Source organism: Neofelis nebulosa, chromosome 16, assembly GCF_028018385.1.
Source record: "Neofelis nebulosa isolate mNeoNeb1 chromosome 16, mNeoNeb1.pri, whole genome shotgun sequence".
In the NCBI taxonomy this organism is placed as follows: Eukaryota; Metazoa; Chordata; class Mammalia; order Carnivora; family Felidae; genus Neofelis; species Neofelis nebulosa.
Genome location: NC_080797.1, coordinates 9,448,976 through 9,469,261, shown reverse-complemented (window position 1 = coordinate 9,469,261; position 20,286 = coordinate 9,448,976). Strand labels below are relative to the sequence as shown.

General features: G+C 57.3%; 1 protein-coding gene and 1 long non-coding RNA gene across 4 annotated transcripts; one reads left to right on the top strand and one right to left on the bottom strand.

The window, feature by feature from the left end:
- Window positions 1-1,098: 1,098 nt before the first annotated feature.
- On the top strand, window positions 1,099-19,614 carry TRPV2 (transient receptor potential cation channel subfamily V member 2). 3 transcript variants are annotated; one of them, XM_058702856.1, is made up of 16 exons: window positions 1,246-1,570; window positions 3,322-3,639; window positions 5,564-5,689; window positions 5,996-6,129; window positions 7,303-7,596; window positions 8,217-8,515; window positions 9,862-10,035; window positions 10,404-10,559; window positions 11,165-11,257; window positions 12,146-12,216; window positions 12,698-12,863; window positions 15,150-15,216; window positions 15,326-15,663; window positions 16,586-16,713; window positions 17,477-17,556; window positions 19,407-19,614. In XM_058702856.1, exons 2-16 carry the CDS (start codon window positions 3,440-3,442, stop codon window positions 19,499-19,501), a joined length of 2,421 nt encoding a protein of 806 aa, XP_058558839.1. In that variant the 5' UTR covers window positions 1,246-1,570; window positions 3,322-3,439; the 3' UTR covers window positions 19,502-19,614. The 3 variants fall into 3 exon arrangements, 2 of the variants coding, with proteins under 2 accessions (XP_058558839.1, XP_058558840.1); XR_009254704.1 differs by lacking the exon at window positions 12,146-12,216 and having other exon boundaries at window positions 1,099-1,570; window positions 19,407-19,465; XM_058702857.1 differs by lacking the exon at window positions 5,564-5,689 and having other exon boundaries at window positions 1,256-1,570.
- On the bottom strand, window positions 14,135-20,191 carry LOC131496993 (uncharacterized). The gene is made up of 2 exons (XR_009254705.1): window positions 19,747-20,191; window positions 14,135-14,694 (listed from the first exon to the last, which is right to left on the bottom strand). It is a non-coding gene; the product is annotated as an uncharacterized LOC131496993 (long non-coding RNA).
- Between the last annotated feature and the right edge of the window lie 95 nt (window positions 20,192-20,286).

The following is a 20,286-nucleotide window of genomic DNA, read 5'->3' as shown; positions in this document are numbered from 1 at the left end:
GTGTGTGTGTGTGTGTGTGTGTGTGTGTGTGTGTGTGTTTGGGGGGGAGGGTTGTTGCTGGCAGGGGGACCAGCCTGTGCAAGGCTTGGAGGCAACATAAGGGAGCATGGCATACTGGAGAGACAAATGTGTTCCAGTGTCTAGAACGGTGCTGTCCAATAGAATGCTCTGCAATGATGGAGACGTTCTGTATCTGTGCGGTCCAATATGGTAACCACTAACCAACCACATGTGGCTACTGAGCATTCGAAACGTGGCTACTCTGACTGCAGAACAGAACGTTTAATTTCATTTTATTATAACTGATTTCAATTCAGAGAGTCAGATGGTGTCTACCGTGTGGGACAGCGCTGGCCTAGAGTGCAACGTGTAAGACACGGTGGAGGTAAAGCAATGGAAAAGAGCATCTAGACTGCCCAGGGTTGCAGGGCATGGAGTTTGCATTTGATACTAAGTCCCAAGGGAAGCCATCGTTTGGGGTGGCAGGTGGGGTTAAGTGGGGACTGGGGGTGATCTGGGTTTCATTTTCGAAAGATCCTTCCAGTGGCTGCACGGGGAATGGATTATGAGGGTGAGGGGTGGAGTTGGAGTGAAGCAGGGAGACCCATTTGTAGGTGCCTCCAGTCTCCCAGGGGAGAGATGATAGTGGTTTCGACCGGACAGAGATGGAGACAATTTGGTAGGTTTGGGGCAGGGGTGTTAGGGAGCTCGGTAGAGGAAGGTGTCCCAGGGCTACTTGGATGGCGACCGTGACTTCAAGCCCCAGTGCGGAATCCGTACCCAGCTGGGGGCAGGGAGTTCTCATCTCTGCGGTGCCTGGAGGCCTCTCTGTCCCCCCCCCTGCTGGTAGGTGCTGGAAGCATCTTTGGCTAAAGGGTATGGAGCTGACAGGGCCCCCTGCTAGGGGGGCAGGAGGAAAGCCCGAGAAAGGTGGGAAAATCCCCTCAGATTCCTAGTTGGTCGGGTGGCGTGCATTCCCAGAGTCATGTGCTGGGCTGGGTCTGTCCTGTCCCTGGGGTCCGTCCACATTAGCTCCGTCTGCCCTGGGACGGGTCAACCAGTTCCCAGCCTGAGAAGGCATGTGGTGGGGAAGGGGAGGAGGCAGAGGTCGGCACAGCGGGGCAAGAACCTCCCACTGCGTGCCAGCTCCCACCTGCGGCAAGGCCCCAGCACCCGAGGGTTGCCTCTGCTTGCCACCCCCCCCCCCCCACCTGGGCCATCCCCGGCTAGACACAGTGGGGGTGGGGAGTCGGGGCGTGTCTCCCCGAGAGCAGGGTGTGGCCAGTGGTCCAGCCGGTCACTCGCGGATGGCCAGCCCGTCCTGACCCGGGAGACTTAACCCCACTCTCCACCATGCCTGCAGGCCGGGTGGGCTGAGGGTGCGGAACACCCCGAGACCGCAGCCCCTGGCGGAGCTCAGAGCAGGCTTGGGGAGGTTCTGCGGCTCCCGGCTGTCAACGCCCGCCGCCCTCCCTGCCTCACTTCCTCCCGCAGCCCCCGCCGCCCCGGAGGCACGGGATCCCGGCGGGTCCGCAGCCCCGGCCGCCGCGCCCTGGCCTCGGCCCGCGGGGTAAGTCGGTGGGCGATCGGGGCACATTGGGGAGGGGGGGAGGTGCCTGGAGCCTGACAGCGACCGATCGGGGCCGGGAAGCCGGAGTGGGGGGGTGGGGGGAGGCTGCCTGCTTCTCCAGCCCCGAGTGAGGGTCTTCAAGGGGCTCCCGCCTCTACCTGGACTGCCAGACCCCTTCCTCCCTGCATGGGGCGGGTAAGGACTGCAGGACAGGCGGCAGGGGCCCGACAGGTAGCTGTTGCTGCTGAGGCTTGGGAACGGTGGGCTGGGGGGCAGCCGGGGAGGCAGATCGGGGGTCGGGGGAATGGTTAGGGACATAAGCCAGGCTAAACGGTGCGTGGCTTGGGAAGGACGCCCCAGAGTGGCTGTCCATCTTTCTAGATAGATGGTGGGTCATGTTGAAGCAAAAAACCTAAAACAAACAAGTCTACATGTTGAGTCAGCTAGCCAGGTCCCGGCCTCTCTTGCTTCTGTGGGAAAATGCCCCCCAACCCCAGGTCCCTGAGGGCTGTGGGAGCCTGAAGCTGGACAGGGGCCCAGCCCAAGCCCTGTCACCATCCAGCCTCTCATCTTCTCGCCCTTGTTTCTGCTCCCTGTCCCCTTCTCCCACCCTGCTGTCTCCCCACCCATTGCTGACTCTGTCTTCCTTCTTTCTGCTTCTACCCACTAGGGGGCTCCGGAGCCTTCCCCCTGCCCCCAACTGGGGCCCCACCCCTTGCCATGTGATGGAGGCTGTGGTTTCCATTCTCCCACGAAGAGATGTCAGGGCCCAGAGCCCCACTTAGGGCCCGAGAGGTGGGACTGTCAGAGGGAGTTTGGGCAGCCAGCCAGGGGGCTCCCTCCCCACTCTGTAGCCCCCAGAGACCCTAAAGCACAGAGAGGTGGCATTCAATGCCCTCAGAGATGAGTCAGACTGAAAACACAGATGGGCCCTGAAAGATTCGGAGAACTGAAGAAGGACATCATGGTAGTGTGCTGTGGTTTTAGACCAGGCCCTGCCAACAGCTGACGACCTTGGGGAAGTCACTTCCCCTTTCTGAGCCTTAGTTGTCCTGGTAGCAAAACGAGAGGTCTGAGAGACCAGCGGTTTGCCAACCGCCTCCCCCGGAATGCTCCCGTCCTGTGGCAAGAGGTTCGATGACCCGCCTCTGGTGCCTACAGCCCGCACTCTTAATCTGTTGCGAAGAGTGGCCACTGGGCAAGATGTTATGTAGAGAAATGCTGTGTTTGTGCTGTGACCCCAAACGTTTGTTCCCCCGGACCAGGGGCTGTGGCCTCTCAGATATCAGAGGAAGGGAAAGTCAGGGACAGCCTCAACCCTTCCCGTGGGACTACGTCAGTAGGCAGACCCACTGGGTCCCTGTTCTTCCCCATTCCATCCTCACACCGGAAACCTCCCTCCCTCTCCTCACCCTGGCCTTCCTCCCCCTCCCGACGGTCTGACTCGGTGGGTGGGCCTACTTGTACTCAGCTTCTATCTAAACTTCTCTCTCTCTCTCTCTTTTATTAATGTTTATTCTTTTTTTTTTTTTTGAGAGAGAGAGAGAGAGAGAAAGAGAGCAAGCACGAGTTGGGAAGGGGCAGAGAGAGAGGGAGACAGAGAATCCCAACCAGGTTCCACACTGTCAGCACAGAACCCGATGTGGGGCTCGAACTCACGAACTGTGAGACCATGACCTGAACTGAAATCAAGAGTCGGATGCTTAACTGACTGAGCCACCCAAGAGCCCCCTAAACTTCTCTTTTTGCAGGCCCCAGCCAGACCTCTTACCCCAACCCAGGACTGGGAAGAAGGAGGGAAGGAGGAGCCTCTGACAACTCGGTCTCCACTGAGGTTTGAGCCAGACAGAGCAGCCTCCTCCCCTTACGATGGCCTCGCCCTCCAGCTCTCCCACTTTCAGGCTCCAGACATCAGACGGAGGCCAAGAAGATGGCACTGAGGCGGACAAAGGAAAGCTGGGCCTTGGGGACGGGCCGCCCCCCATGGAGTCACCATTCCAGAGCGAAGACTGGAACTGCCCCCCTCAGATCAAAGTGAACCTCAACTACCGCAAAGGAACAGGTGTCAGGTGAGGCAGCAAACGGGGGTGGGGCCCAGGGGAGCACCCTGAGTCAGACTTGATGGCGAGGGAGGTCCTCAGTCTGGCTGTGATGGCTCCTGGGCCTGACAGGCATAACCCTGCTCTGCTCTCTGGGGTTGATCCCTCTGGAACCTTCCTCTTTCCTGGCCTTCTGCCTTCTGAGGTCCCGTTCTTCTTCACAGGGACATGCTCTTCCATCTGGAAGTACTCAACAGACCCTTGCAACCCCTTGTGTGTGCCCTGACCCTTGTGCGTCACAGTCCCTGTGGGGATGCTAGTGTGATCCACACTCCGGTCCAAGTTGAGAGTCAGGGACATCTGGCAGTGTCCTGGGTGCTCCTGGGTTCTGCTCTTCTGCTCGAGGGCTGGACCTGTTGCCCAGGGGACTCTGGGGGGGCTTCTGCTAGGAGTCTGCTTCACTTTGAGCCTCCTGTGATCAGTACCAGTTCAGACAGCATGAGCCCACTTTTGCCGGGGGTATGACTTCCCAGCTTTTGGGTGCGTGGGGGGCTCGCCTGGCATCCCCCCTCAGCGTGAGGTCTGATGTGCGAGGCTGGAGAGTCCTCGTGGGTGAGGCGGGACTCTGCCAGGAAAGCCCCTTCCTCTCTCCTCGTGTCTGAGACGTGGCACCAGCCTTGGCTCCCAGCCCGGAGCCCCTGTGTCGTTTGCGTCGGAAGGCCTCGGTCAGATTCAGAGCCGGGCAGGGGAGGCTGCGGGTGAGGCTTCTGGGAGCTGAGCAGTCCCCCTGGCAGGCAGAATAGGTCCCTCGATGGCCCTCAGTGCCTCAGTCTGTGCTCTTGTTGGGTTTCCCTGCCCCAAGACTGTGATGCCACCCGGTGACGGGAAGTATTTTGTCCAAATGGCCCCTTCCCCCGGCCAGACTGCCCATAGGGCTCCCCAGTCAGCCACAGAGTCCTCTCGGGCATGTCGCGGCCACGTGGTCTGCTAGGCAGATGATGGTATGTCTGGCCAGGCCAGGCAGACGCGCGACTGACTGGTGTGGGGGAGGCAGGGCCTGGCTCTATCAGTCACACAGCCACAGCTTAACACATGACTGAGCCCAACAGTCCCCTGCTCATTAGAGAGTCACTAACCCTTCCTTGGTGAAGCTGGGACCTGAGGGTCCCCAGAGCTTCCAATGGTCTCCCACCTCTTTTTGTCCCTTTATATCCACTGGTGACGGTTCCAGAAGCCCCAGGGGCAGGCTGGCCTCTGTAAATAGCGTCAGGCCCAGGAGGGGAACCCCACACTCCTTCCCCTCCCTCCCCTGTCACCAGAAACTGCTAGATGCCGAGGGGCTACCAGACCTCTTCTGGGGCCTTTCCCAGAAGTGTGGTTTCTCAGTAAAACTCCGGTGAGCATCTGATAGGTTTCAGCGCTAGGCCCCTGTGTCTCTGAGAAACTCCTGTCTGCCCAGCCTAGAATTTTTCTGGGGGTTAGGAGTCAGGGTCTGCAGTTAGTTAGACGACTTCCCCCAGGTGAGCCCCAGTCCTGCGCGTGTGGCTTTGGGCGAGTTACTTTATCTCTTTGTTCGTCTAATGGAGAAAATAGAGATTGCTGATCCCCACGGCTGAAGTGAGGGTTAAAGGTGCAACCACACCGTCATCAGTCTCGAGATGGTTTCTGAGAGGATCAGGGGGTTCTCTTATTTATTTATTTAACTTTTTTTTGGTTTATTTATTTATTTTGAGAGAGAGACAGTGTGTGAGCAGGGGAGGGGCAGAGGGGGGGGGGAGAGAGATAAAATAATTCAAGCAAGCTCTGCTGCAGAGCCTGACTCGAACTCACCAACCTGTGAAATCATGACCTGAACCGTGAAATCAAGTGTTGACACTTAACTGACTGAGCCTCCCAGGCACCCCTAGAGCTGGTTTCTGAGAGGATGAGGCCTTTTCTTGATTCTTTTGTCTAGGCCAGCAGGGCATACAGCCTCTGACAGTCTGTGGGTACCTCCTGTGGTCCCATCCCCACCTAGATTCCCGCTCAAGAGCATGACAGGTTCCTGTGCTGAAATCCTCTCTGGGATAATGAGCCTGTTGTAAGACCATCGAGCCACCTGGCAAATGATAAGCGCCTGATGCGGAAAAAAATCTGGAGTCGTGGGGATGCTGGGGACTAGTGCCCTGGACAGGCCCTCTTCCACCTGCTAGGACTCTGGGCACTTGGGGTCTCCTTGGTCTGCGCTGGGCAGAGGCCCTCAGAAAGGCTCCCAGAGGGCTCTCGGGCCTGCAGGGTGCCCAGTGCTCACAGGATGCCCTGGAAGGACTCCCTGGGATGGGGGGCATTCGGGGTGGGGGGAAGCATGGTTCTTCCACAGCATCAGACACAAGTCACATCCCCACAGCCAGCCAGACCCAAAACGCTTTGACCGTGACCGGCTCTTCAGCGTGGTGGCCCGGGGCGTCCCCGAGGATCTGGCTGGGTTAGCAGAGTACCTGTCCCGGACCAGCAAGTACCTCACCGACTCAGAGTACACAGGTAGGCCTGCCCTGTGCTGAGACTCGGCTGACTGGGTGGCCTTGACCGTGGTCAGGAGCCAAGGGGTGACTGTTCTTAGCAGCCCTCCTGCCTAAATGGCTGCAGGGAGGCCCTGCCGACAGAGCTGAGGGCAGCTCATCGAGGTCACGGCTGTGCCTCCCACTCCCTCCCCTCCCCCTGGCTCCTGGCCAACCTCTGCCTCTTCAGCCCACTTCAGTGGCCAGATGGATACTCACCGGTTCACAGTGCATCTTTTGTCTTTTTTCTTTTCCTTTTTTCTTTCCTTTCCTTTCCTTTTTTCTTTTCTTTTCTTCTTTCTTCTTTCCTTTTCCTTTCATCTTAAAATAAGTGTCATTATTTTTGCCCCAAATCTTTATGGTTTGGCCTGATTAGAAAATCAGCCCCAATGTCAGAAAAGTAACATTTGTGCATTCTAGAAGATTCTGACCGTAATGAAATGTATAAGGTGAGGTTAAAAACGTTACGACATCCTGGATCCCTGTTCATGATTTGGGATATATCTTTTCAAACCATTTAAATCTATTAGGTATATATTTACATAAGGGGTTGGGCCATATATACCCATTTGTGACAACTTACACTTGAGTGCACAGACTTCTAACTCGGTCACTTTAACAGCTGCAGAGCTTTTCTGTTGTGTACCCTTACCAGGATTTAGTTAACTATTCCTCAATGGGGGCCATTTAGGTTGGTTGTCGTTTTTGACCTCAACGTACTGGGTGCCAGGCCCTCTGTGTGCCAAGAATTTGGTATGTGATTCCATCTGACCCTTATAACAGCCCTGGAACATTCCCATTTTACAGTCAGGAAAACCGAGGTCAAGGGAGGCCAAGTGACTTGCCTAAGGAGAGAGCTATCAAATGATGGAGCCGTTTAACGAATATCGCTCCAGGTGTTCTGTAGACAACGTTGCGCATAGGACAAATTACGTCCTAGAAACCTATTTTCTAGGGCAGCAATCGTAGCCATACCTGTTGGTAGTTTAACACCTGTTGGTTGGAGCCTTAATACCCTATCGCATGGCTGTGTTTCCACCGGTCGTGTGTGACAACCTTTTTTTATCCTCCCAGGGGGTGCTTTGGAGCTGGTGGGCAGCCCGGCCACTCCAGGTCTGAGCACCCTGGTGCCCCTTCCCCTCCCTTTCTCCCACAGAGGGCTCCACGGGTAAGACGTGCCTGATGAAGGCCGTGTTGAACCTTCGGGATGGGGCCAACGCCTGCATCCTGCCGTTGCTGCAGATTGACCGGGACTCTGGCAATCCCCAGCCCCTGGTCAATGCCCAGTGCACGGATGAGTACTACCGAGGCCACAGTGCCCTGCATATTGCCATCGAGAAGAGGAGCCTGCAGTGTGTGAAGCTCTTGGTGGAGAATGGGGCCAATGTGCATGCCCGGGCCTGTGGCCACTTCTTCCAGAAGAAGAGCCAAGGGACTTGCTTCTACTTCGGTGAGGAGCCTTTCTTGGGTAAACTGAGGTGCAGAGGGGATGAGGTCGCAGGGTAAATGTGTGGCAGAGCTGACCCTTAAACTCAGATCTGTCTGACCCCCAAGGGCTCGGGCTTCTAGTCACTGGGCTGCCTGCAAAAGCAGTTTGTCTTAGGAGATGTTTTAGCCTTGTCTGGCCAAGGAAGCTCGTCACACATCCGCTCCCAGACCAGGACAGGGGAATGGGCTGGCGGAACCGGTGGGGGGGAAAGTCTAAAGGGGTGTCGATGCCAGGTGGCAGTGGGGCTGGGCTCTGGTGAAGAAAAGAGAAGGAGGCAAGGAGATGGGAACCTTGGTTGGCTGACCTCTGTTCTGAGCCTTTAGATGGTAAAAAGCTTCGGTCACCTCTCCCTGGGGTCAAGAGCTGGACAGAAATGACTTTACCAGGGCTCATAGGAAAAGGCACAGCCGCCCTAAATGGGGCTTGGGACCGTCTTCCCTCTCAGCACAGCCCCGGGCGGACCTGGGGTCCCGAGGCCTGACTCTCTTAAAGGGGGCCCGGCGTTCTGTCCTGGGAATGTGAGGCGTAGTCAGGTGGAAGCTGGGAGGCCTGAGGCTCAAGCTGTCCTTCCTGACCCCCAGGCGAGCTGCCCCTCTCTCTGGCCGCGTGCACCAAGCAGTGGGATGTGGTGACCTACCTCCTGGAGAACCGGCATCAGCCTGCCAGCCTGCAGGCGGCCGACTCACTGGGCAACACTGCCCTGCACGCCTTGGTGATGATCGCAGATAACTCGGCCGAGAACAGTGCGCTGGTGATCCGCATGTACGACGGGCTTCTCCGAGCCGGCGCCCGCCTCTGCCCCACAGTGCAGCTCGAAGACATCCCCAACCTGCAGGGCCTCACGCCCCTGAAGCTGGCTGCCAAGGAGGGCAAAATCGAGGTGAGTGCCTGGCCCCCACCTTTCCAGGAAGCAACAGGACCCCCTTTGATTTTTCTGCAGAAAGAGCCTGGAGCAACATTCTATCTAGATCATTGGTCTCTCTGCTTTTTTTTTTTAAGCTTATTTATTCTGAAAGAGAGAGAGAGAGAGAGAGAGAGAGAGAGAGAGAGAATCTTAAGCAGTCTCCATGCTCAGCATGGAGCCCAACTTGGAGCTGATTCCATGAGCCTGGGATCATGACCTGAGCTGAATTCAAGAGTCGGCTGCTCAACCAACTGAGCCACTTAAGCACCGCCCCCCCCCCCCGTTTTTTTAAAGTAATCTTTACACCCAAGTTGGGGCTTGAACTCACAATCCAGAGATCACGAGTCACATGCTCCACCGACTGAGCCAGCCAGGCACCCCCAAACAAACTGCTTCTTAACCTGTTCGAGTTAGGGATGCTTTCTACTCTGGTGGAAGCTCTGAGCTCTGACCACAGAAGGGTACACACCTGTGTAGCCGGGAACCTCTGGTCTCGAGGGGCCTCAAGGACCTCTGGGCTGGGGTCCCTCTGCCATGTAGGGACTCCAAGGAAGAGACCTCAGGGCAGAAGTGGGGAAGGAAGAGCCAGGTTCACTGGCAGGTCTGAACATATGTGAGCGGATGAGAATATTTACACTGAGGCTGAACATGTGAGGATGTGTGAGAAGAGTTTATACACACAAGGATCTGTGTGTACAGGCTGTGTGCGTGTATCTGTTTTTTTTTTAAATTTATTTTTAATTAAAAAAATTTTTTTTAAATATTTTTTTAGCATTTATTTATTTTTGAGAGATAGAGCAAGATAGAGCACAACCTGGGGAGGGGCAGAGAGAGAGGGGGACACAGAATCTGAAGCAGGCTCCAGGCTCTGGGCTGTCAGCACAGAGCCCAATGCAGGACTCGAACCCACAGACCGTGAGATCATGACCTGAGCTGAAGTCAGATGCTTAACTGAATGAGTCACCCAAGTGTTCCTAAACATTTTTTCTTGGTGTTTATTTATTTTTGAGAGAAAGAGAGAGAGACAGAGCATGAGCTGGGGAGGGGCAGAAAGAGAGGGAGACATAAAATCCAAAGCAGGCTCCAGGCTCCAAACTGTCAGCACAGAGCCTGATGCCCGGCTTGAACCCACAAACCGCAAGACTATGACCTAAGCCGTAGTCAGCCACTTAACTGACTGAGCCACTCAGGCACCCCTGCGGGTGTCTGCTTGTAGCTTTGTAGATGGTGGGCAGGTCTGCAGGGTACCGACTAGCTCCCAGCCTCCTGGTCAGTGCTGGGAGGTGGCCACGCAGGCCAAGATCACGTGCCTCACCCTGCAGATTTTCAGACACATCCTGCAGCGGGAGTTCTCAGGGCCGTGCCAGCCACTTTCCCGGAAGTTTACCGAGTGGTGCTATGGGCCTGTCCGGGTGTCGCTGTATGACCTGGCCTCTGTGGACAGCTGGGAGGAGAACTCAGTGCTGGAGATCATCGCCTTTCATTGCAGAAGCCCGGTGAGCCCACTGGGGCCCGGGGAGGGGTGCAAAGGGGGCCTGGCAGAGCTCCATACTTCAGGGCTGCCTCCTGGACGTGCCCTGTGACTGTGCCGGTGGGGATGTGGCTGCATGCCCCGACCCCAGCCTCTGGGCCCATGCTCATTCCACACACCGGTCCCACGCCCAGGGGGCGCATGCGGGGGTCCCGGTGGCCACCTGCTCTGGACTGGAGGATGAGGGGCTCCGCCAGCCCAGAGCCATGAGGGTGGGGTAGAGGCCGGTGGGGCGGGGTCATTTGGGGCTCCGCCCCCATTTCCCTCAGCCCTCGTGTTGAGCCTGACATGAGCGGACCCCTGTATGTACCAGCTCTCACACTCCCACCCCAGCACCGACACCGGATGGTGGTTTTGGAGCCGCTGAACAAACTGCTACAGGCGAAATGGGATCTGCTAATCCCCAGATTCTTCTTCAACTTCCTGTGTTACTTGATGTACATGTTCCTCTTCACTGCTGTTGCCTACCACCAGCCCGCCCTGGAGAAGGTACAGCAGGTGGGGGTTGGGGGGGGGAGGGGATGGGGCGCATGCTGGGGGAGGGAGGCCTCTTGGGACCAGCCTTGGAAGAAGATAGGGCAGGGATTGCCAACCCCCAACTGCACCTGATAACACCGTGACACACCGAGCTCTCGCGCAGCTAGTGGGTACCGAAGCCAGCACCGCAGAGATGATAACCACGCTGCTAATATGGGCTGGGTGCTCACCATAGGTGACAAAGTATTTCCAGGGAGTGACATGTGTTAGCTTATTTAATTAATGCTTAGAGCAGCCCTCTGAGAATGATGAACTGTTAGCATCCCCGGTTTACAGTTGACGAGAGGGATGCACAGAGAGGTTAAGTGACTTATCCAGGCTCACACAGGCTGTCAGTGGGGGAGATGGGATCTGAACCCACCGTCATAACCACTATACAGTGTGCCTCTACAACAGGCTAGAATCTGGGGGGGGGGGCCTGCCCGGGAGCCCATGTTCCCTGTGCTGCTCTGCGTGGCCTCTCCAACAGCTCATGCTCAGAATGGGCCCTCAGCAAGGAGCGTCACTGTTGGGAGGGGACTCGGGTCCCAGATCCTACCAGAGTGTCTCTTTCGCAGGCCTTCCTCTCCCTGAAAGTGACTGGAGGCTCCATGCTGCTGCTGGGCCACATCCTGATCCTGCTTGGGGGGGTCTACCTCCTCGTGGGCCAGGTGAGGGCTCCTCCCATCCCCCCTCCGCACCCCATGACCCCAGCACTCTGTGTGGCTCCCAGAAACAAACTAGAATTCCCCTAGGAGGAGCCTTAGACTGAGTTAACCACAATCCCTTCATTTCCGGGGAACTGAATTCTATACCCAGTCCCACCACTACCGGCCTCGGGGCAGCTGAGGGCCTTGGGTTCTGGGGCCAGTATCTCCCTGCTGTGCTTTCTGGGGTTTCTGAGGGGCAGCAAATGACTCCCATGATTCCTCGCCACGCTGGCTCTGCTCCCTGGAAAGTGGAGCTGGCAGCCCCCCACCCCCAGGTCCCTCGGCTGGGACATTCCTCCTGGGGGTGGGGGGGATCACAGACAGGCTGGAGCAGGTGCGCTCAGCCCGACTCCCCCGGTGGCTCCTTTTCAGGTGAAAGGGGCAGGAGACAGGCTGGACACTGTGCCATGGAGCCTGTCTCAGAGTGGGTGGGACTTTGGTACCAGATCCAGGTTGGCTGGGGTACAGGAGGGTCCCCGTGAGGCCAGGGTGAGGAGAGGCAAAGGAGCTCTTCCCCTAGGCCTGAGTTCTTCACCTGGGTCCACAGGGAGCGAGGAGGCGCCTGGCATTGTCCGGGTGTCTGTGGGTGGCCGCACTTTTTGGAAACAGGCTTCACAGCTTTCTCAGCTAGCATGAGCCCCCGTCCCCACCCCACAAAATCCAAGATGCTGTTTGAGCCTGTGAGGTGGTCCCGGCCAGACTTCCACCAAGCCAGGCCGGCAGGCAGGGGACGCAGTGGAGAGCCCAGCAGGGCTGCTCTGTGGCCTGGACAGCAAATTTCCGCCCCCCCCCCCTGCTCCTCTCCTTCCCCCCGTCCTCCCCCCCCCCCCCCACCTCCTGCCCCCACAGCTGTGGTACTTCTGGAGACGCCGTCTGTTCATCTGGATCTCGTTCCTGGACAGCTACTTTGAAATCCTCTTGTACGTGGGGCCTCACTCCCTTCCCCTGTCTCAGCCCCGGGGAGCGGCTGGTGTGGCAGCAGGCGCCAGGCCGGCTGGAGAGGCGAGGACAGGAGCTGGGGAGCGCCAGGGCCTGGACCAAAGTGCAGGCTGTCTGGCCTGGGGCTCCTTGTGCTTGTGATAGTTACGTGCCCTGAGCGCTACGTGCCAGCAGAGCCTGAACTCTTTACATGTTGTGGCTCACTGAATCTGCACAAATGCCCCATGAGTCAGGTGCTGTTCCTAGTACCCCCGTTTTACAGGGGAGGGAACCTGAGGCCCACAGGGATTAAATGACCCCTGATTGGGTCCAGTCCCAGGCAGATGGAGGACTTCTCATCCATCTAGATGGATGGATGGTGGGAGAGGCAGGGGTGGTCAGTGCCGGCCAGTGGGGGCAAGTGGAGGCGGAGGGAGCTCGCCAGGTGGCCTGCAAGCTGACCCGAACTCTGTTCCCACGCAGCCTGATTCAGGCCCTGCTCACGGTGGTGTCCCAGGTACTGCGTTTCCTGGCCGTCGAGTGGTACCTGCCCCTGCTGGTGTCCTCGCTGGTGCTGGGCTGGCTGAACCTGCTTTACTACACACGTGGCTTGCAACACACGGGCATCTACAGTGTCATGATCCAGAAGGTGAGAGACGGGGCGCGGTGACCAGGCAAAGCTGGACACCGTGCCAACAGGACCCTCTTGGTCTCAGCAGGCAGGCGCCCTCCTCCTGGGCAGAGGAGAACACGAGCATGTCTGCCTGTGCATCACAAACCCAAGCTTAAGCACGAGCACGAGTACCAGCGTGCACACACCTGCCCTCAGCGGTCCGCGCTCTGCATGGGTTTGAGCAAACACAAGCATATCTGTGTGTTTGCTAGTGCATCCTTGCACACTGAAGGAGCAGAGACGATGCACATAAGCTCATCTATGTGCCTGTGTCCTGGGACACCTGGGCATATGGATGTGTCTGCGTTCATTTATTTATTCAACAAAAGTTGAGTTGTGGGCCAGGTCCTGTTCTAAGTGTTGGAATATGCTCCTTTGTTTGCTAACAAAACAGACAAGTCCTCAACTCTCCTGCATCTGACATTCTGGTAGGGGAAATGGAAACATGAAGAGAAATAGATGAGAACGTTACAGGTTGCTGAATGCTATGGAGGAAATACACAGGCCGATGCCTTGGGGAATGACTGGGGCAGCAGGTGCTTTAGATGGGATGGTCTGGGAGACCTCTCTGAAGAGGTGATGGATGAGACCAGAAAAATGATTTAGCCAGCGCAGACTCAGAGAAGAAGCGTCGGAGGCAAAGGCCAGGAGCCAGAACAAGCTTGGAGCACTTGGGACAGAGCAAGGAGGCTGGGGAGAGTGAGTGGAGGGAGGAAGCTGGGGATTCGTTGTCCATGGGGAGGGGTCTGGAAGCCCCAGAGGTTTAAAAAAATGTTTTTAATTGTGGCAAAATACACATTACAAAATGTACTATCTTAATAATTTATTTTTATTTTTGAGAGTGCACATGCCTAAGCACAAGTGGGGGAGGGGCAGAGAAGAGGGGGAGAGAGAATCTCAAGCGGTTCCCACACTCAGCACGGACCCCGATGCTGGGCTCGATCTCACCAACCACGAGATCATGACCTGAGCCAAAACCAAGAGTCGGAGGCTTAAGCGACTGAGCCACCCAGCCTCCCCCATCTTAATCATTTTTAAGTGTACTGTTTAGTGATATTAAATACCCTCATAATATTATCCTACCTTTAGGGGACAGGATTAAGTATCATCCATCTACAGAACTTTTCATCTTCCCCAACTGAAACTCTGTCCCCCTATTCAACATGAACTCCCCACTCCCCTCCCTGAGCCCCTAGCAACATCATTCTTTTTTTCTTTTTTTTTTAATGCTTATTCATTTTTTGACAGAGAGAGAGAGAGTCAGAGCATGATTGGGGGAGGGGCAGAGAGAGAAGGAGACAGAATCCAAAGCAGGCTCCAGGCTCCAAGCTGTCAGCACAGAGCCCAGCGTGGGGCTCGAACCCGTGAACTGTGAGATCACGACCTGAGACAAAGTCGGATGCTTAACCAACTGAGCCACCCAGACGCCCCAACACCATTCTTCCTTCTGTCCCTATGAATTTGACTCCTCTAGGTAGCTCATAGAAGTGGGATCCTACGGTTTGTGTCCTCTTACGACTGGCTAGGCTCAGTCAGCACAGTGTCCTCCTGGTTCATCCATGTTGTAGCGCGTCTCAGAATCTCATTCCTTTTTAAGACGGAGTAACATTTCACCGTGTGTATATACCCCATTTTGTTTATCCCTTTACGCATCAATGGATGCTTGCGTTGGTTATTGTGAGTAACGCTGCTGTGAACAGGGGTGTGCAAGTACCTGTTTGGGTCTCTGCTTTCAGTTCTTTTGGGTCTATTGCCCAGACGTGGAATTTCTGGATCATAGGGTAATTCTGTGCTTCATGTTTTCACCCTGGATGGTTGTAAGCAAGAAAGTGATGTGATCTGATGTAGACTTTTTTTTTTTTTTTTTAATTTTTTTTTTCAATGTTTTTTTTATTTATTTTTGGGACAGAGAGAGACAGAGCCTGAACGGGGGAGGGGCAGAGAGAGAGGGAGACACAGAATCGGAAACAGGCTCCAGGCTCCGAGCCATTGGCCCAGAGCCTGACGCGGGGCTCGAACTCACGGACCGCGAGATCGTGACCTGGCTGAAGTCGGACGCTTAACCGACTGCGCCACCCAGGCGCCCCTGATGTAGACTTTTTAAAAAAGACCGGTCTGTTCAGTGTGGGATGCACAGATTTGTGTGTGTGTGTGCGTGCGTGGTGTGTGCAAGGGAACCCATGCTCAGGGCGGAGGCAGGGGTTGTAGGTCATGCCCGATGGGCCGGCCACCCACTCTGGCTCCTGGGTGTGTGTGCTCTAGGTCATCCTGCGGGACCTACTCCGCTTCCTGCTGGTCTACTTAGTCTTCCTTTTCGGCTTCGCTGTAGGTAAGGGCTCCCCCCTCTGGCCCCTGCCTCTCCCTTGCCCACTCTGTACACCCTCGAGGCTGCCCCCTGGTCTCCCCAGGCTGAGGATCCCCCTTTCTCCCTCCTGCAGCCCTGGTGAGCTTGAGCCGGGAAGCCCTGGACTCCGGGGTCCCCACGGGCCCCAATGTCACGGAGGCAGCACAGCCTGGGGTGGGACGGGAGGACGAGGGGGGCAGCTCGTCCCCATACGGTGGCATCCTGGACGCCTCCTTGGAGCTCTTCAAGTTCACCATCGGCATGGGGGAGCTGGCCTTCCAAGACCAGCTGCGTTTCCGCGGCGTCGTGCTGTTGCTGCTGCTGGCATACGTGCTGCTCACGTACATCCTACTGCTCAACATGCTCATCGCCCTCATGAGCGAGACCGTCAACAGTGTCGCCACCGACAGCTGGAGCATCTGGAAGCTGCAGGTACTGCGGGGCGACGGTGGGGGGGGGGGCTCCCCTCCCTTTCCCCAAGTTCTGGGCCCGGTGAGGAGTGTGCAGGACCCAGCTGAGCTGGGCCCCCTGATCCATTCCTTCCTTCCTAGGGCTGTTGTGGGGCTCGAATGGGCTCATAGATCTAAAGCCCTGGGGACGGTGCCTGGCACGTAGTAGGTGCTGAAAGCGTTAACGGTTATCATTGTCAAGTATCTCTTGAGTGTCTACCATGAGCTAAGCTTAGTTCTCAGTTCTTCGGGGCGAAACACACAGCGGAGAACAAGATCGCGTCCTTGCCCTCATGCAGTTCCCGTCCTGTGTTTATCAAACAGTCAATGGGGTTGCTTTGGTGGGTGAGGCAGGCGGGACGTGCAATCCTGGGATTGGGGAGCAGAGGGCCCTGTAGCTGGGGGCTGATACGACATCTGCCTTCCATGGAAGAAGCAATAGCTACTTCTTGACTGGAGGGTTGAGGGTGGGCAGTTGGTGCTCAGAAAGCCTCGCCCCGAAGGCTGGACTCCCACCGATTCACTGCTGACCTTGGGCAAGCCCCCTATCTTCTCCGAGCCGTGCCCTCATGGGCAAAGTTCTGTGCCCCACCTAATTCGCTTGTGTGCCGGTGGGCAGGCACACGTGTGGGTAAAGCAAATCAAATTCTGCACCTGCTGGTGTGGAATTCTGGAATCGGTGACGACGCAAGTTAACCGTTGGGCACTCATCACGTGCTGACTTCCCAATACCCGTCCACCTGCAAGCGGGGAAACTGAGATTCAGAGGGGTTGGGGGCCTAACATCACACAGGGAATCAGACATGGGAGCTGGATTCAAACCCACATGCTTAGCAGACTTTGGGTTCTACAAAGTGCTGTGGAGTACCCTCCTGGCTACCGTCTGATGTGTCCTTTGTCCCCAGAAAGCCATCTCTGTCCTGGAGATGGAGAATGGCTACTGGTGGTGCAGAAGGAAGAAGCGGCGGGCAGGCGTGAAGCTGGCCGTTGGCACCAGGCCAGATGGCAGCCCTGATGAGCGCTGGTGCTTCCGGTGAGTGAGGGAGGCAGGGGAGGGTGGCCTGGGGGCCTTGCTGACCCAGTGATCCCTGGAGACTGCACAACCACGGGTCGGCCTGACTCTCGTAAAAGCCAGGGGACAGCCACCAGGAGTCAGGTCTGGTGGGAAAGGCAGGGCCCAGGAGCACCAGGGGACTCCGCCCCGGGCAGGCGAGGTCAGGGATGCCGGTCTGCCATCCTCCTGTCCCTTCCCTGGTGGTCCCTGACCTGCTCCTTCCGGCCTGAAATGGGGGAACACTCAGGAGGCCAAGAAGCCAGAGGGACCCTCGGGTTCCAGCACACTAGCCTTGCCCAGGCTGGTCTGCTCTGCCCTCCTAACTCCCCCAGCCCGAGCACAGAGGCTACGACCCTTCCACAGAAAACAAAGTCTCCCGTGGGAGAGGGGAGGGTCTTGGGCACGCGCAGCGGCCACAAAAGGGCTCCAGAACCCAGGAACACAAAGACACACAGGATCTAAACTCTTCTCTGGGTATTCAGGGCAACCCAGGTGACTGTGAACGGCCTGAAGGGACAGATGCCCGTTTCCGCCAATGCAGACACGTGGCCCAGGGGGCAGCGGGGTGGTGGCCACCCGGACGGGGCCCGGGTGGGATGACGGGTGGGCCAGTGTCCAGCGAGAAGGGCGGAGAAACCCCATTCTCCTGACCGTCCCCGTGTCTACCTGGGCCCCGCTCCCGGGGCACAGCAAGCTGCACAGGTGGCCTCCCAGAGCCTCAGGGCTGCTCTGTTGTCCTCAGGGTGGAGGAAGTGAACTGGGCCGCGTGGGAACAGACGCTGCCAACCGTGTGTGAGGAGCCAGCAGGGCCTGGCGTCCCTGGTAAGTAGCCATGGACCAGAGCCCCTGCTCTGGGGAGAGAGATGTCCGTGTGTGTGTGTGTGTGTGTGTGTGTGTGTGTGTGTGTACGTGTGTGTGTGTGTGCGTGTCTCTGTCTGCTCAGCCACACAGCCACGGACAGTCTGGGGCAGGACCGCCTCCATGGCCACTTCCCAGCCCCCCTTAAAACCCTTCCCTCCTTTTCTCTCCAGCCCCACCTCCTCACCGGCCTGTTTTCAGGGGGTCAGCCGGGAGACACTCTGAGGACGTTTGCCTGCCCTCACCTCCCCGTGTCCTCCTCTTGGCCGGGTCCATTCAGCTGTACCCTTCCAGGCTTGGGCTGCGCCTGGGGACCCAGTGGGGGAACGAGTTAGAGAGCCCCCCCCCCCCCACCTATCCCACAGCTCGGGGGCATCTCTCTGAGCCCCCACTGGCTCTGCCCCGTCTACAGGGCCAGCCTTGCTGATCCCCGGCTTTGCCCCCCTACCCAAGCCCCCGGCCCCCACCCCTCTGAGGAGAAGCCACTTCCTAGGCCTTTCCCCCCAGTCACGGCCTGCGTCCTGTCCGTTCAAGTGTGTGGAGGCCCCTCCTGTCTCCACCCTGCTGCCTGCCACCAAGACTGGCCTTGGCTCCTTCCTCTCACCTGGAGACCCGTTTCGAGGATTAGCTGTCTCCACAGCATGCCCTTTCTGGAATCTTCAGTAGCTCCCACTTGGGTCTGCGGTTGGCTCTCCTCTTTCTCATTTTCTTTCCAGCAGACTCCACTTGTCTGTGACTGTGGCGCGCGACCCCTCCCCACAACAGCGCCTGCGTCACCTCTGACCCCTGGGTAGGGACACTCCTCCAGCCTCTGGTTTCCCAGGCTCCTGGGGCCCTGACCGTGGCCCTCACAAACCGATAGATTTCCTGCTTGTCCTCTTTGCGTGCCTCCTTCCTCTGAGTCCTGCCACCCTATCACCTCGAGGCCGAGACTCTGAAAGTCACCTTGCCCTTCATCTTGCCCCAAGCATCCCATACCCACTGCCTGCTGGGACTTCCAACTGGACATCCCCAACAGGGACGGCCTTGGGTTGGCCAATGCGTGTGCCAGCCCTCCCTCTCCTCACCTGGGCAGGAGGCCTGGACGCCTGCTCAGTGTCCCTCTCAGCCTGGTGCTGAGTATTATCAGGACCTCTCAGGCAGCCACTCACTCCTCTGCCCCCAGCCCTCGTGTCTCCAGCTTCTGCACCACTGCAAGGCTCCGTCTGCACCCTCTCCTTTAGGCAAGTCTTCCTGCTCCAGGCTTAGCCCCCAGTGCAGTCAAAAACTACACAAGGCCCGCCCTGTACGCCTCCCACTGTCTGGAAGGCCTCACCCCCCAGGGGGAAGACACATCGCTGAAGTCCAGCCCGTTTCCCACACCTCTGTCCCTCCATGTGACAGCCAGTCCCCCCACACTGCCCCCTGTTCTCTCTGTCCAAGTGTCATTCCTGCCCCTTAAGGGTGTCCAAATCTGCCTTGCTTACAGGCTGCGTCTCTCTTCACTCCCCTGAGCTCCCTGGACACCTACTTCACACTTCCCTCCGGTTCTTCTTCCCGCCAGGTGTTCCAGATTCTAACAAAAAAGGCTGTCACCTCCAGGGACTTTAAGCTCCTGGGAGGAAGTCCCTGACAGGCACAAAGCAGGGGTTCAGGAAATGCCCGCAGGAGGGGGTACATTGGGAGAAGGGTTGCTGGCGACTTTGGGATCACCTGCTGCACACAGAGCGTGTGGATGTGGTTTCATGGCTGTGGCCTCCTCCTGCTTCCCTGGCGCCTGCCTCCTGGGGACACAGCCCCAGGCCCAAGCCACAGGGCTCTTCATCCTTTTACAGGCACCGTGAAGAAGCCTGTCCTGGCCGTCCAACCGGAGGATGACACCGCCTCAGAGGATGACCACCTGCCCCTCCAGCTCCTGGAGTCCTGCTGATGTCCTGCCCAGATGCAGGACAGAGCCAGGGAATCTCTCCAGCCCTACCTGCTGGCTCTGGGGCTCCAGGGAACTTCGCTGGCAAATATAAATAAATATTTTCTCATGACTAACTCTCCTGGAAGCATTATTTAAGCAGAGTTAATGGGCCCTCGGGCTGACTGACATCTGCATGTCTCTGTGAGCATTTCTCTGTCTAGGACTGGGTTACTGTTGCCCTCAACCCAGGCACAGGAGACCCTCACCTGCTGGCCCCCAGCCTTGGGGCTCTCTTTTCCTGAGTGCCGTATCTGCTGTTGTGACAGATGTGTGGTAGGGGATGCCGGCAACACAGCCACCTTTTGTCCTTTCCCATAGCTTCCAGCCACATCCAAGATCTCTCTCAAAGCCTTTGAGCTCCTTGGTTTCCTTCAGGCTCTGGATTATTGGTTTCCCTCCCTGCTGGGCTACCTGCTCAGTTCCTACCCCTCCAAGCTGTTCTGCAAGGCCGCCAGAGGGGACTTCCTAAGAGGGAAGAGAAACATGTTACCCATGTGCTCTGAAGGCTTAAAAGGCTCCCCCAGTGTCCACGGGACACCCTAGCTGGCATCCTCAGTCCTCCAGGGTTTTGCCCAAATATTTCCAGACACCTCTTCCCCTATACCCCTGCTGTCCTCCATGTTGTCCTTAGCACTTTTACTGTATTCTTCAGGTAGACTGATGGACCTGTGTATTTGAACCCCCCCCCACCCCCCACTTGGCTCTTGCTGGAAGCCCCCCACCCCACCCAAATCCTTAAGACCAGC

Bases quoted from the DNA above. Each gene is read 5' to 3' on its own strand.
- TRPV2 (XM_058702856.1), top strand. From the start codon at position 3,440: ATGGCCTCGCCCTCCAGCTCTCCCACTTTCAGGCTCCAGACATCAGAC. The intron at 11,258-12,145 runs GTGAGGGCTCCT...CTGCCCCCACAG, and splicing joins TCTACCTCCTCGTGGGCCAG to CTGTGGTACTTCTGGAGACG. The intron at 12,217-12,697 runs GTACGTGGGGCC...GTTCCCACGCAG, and splicing joins AGCTACTTTGAAATCCTCTT to CCTGATTCAGGCCCTGCTCA.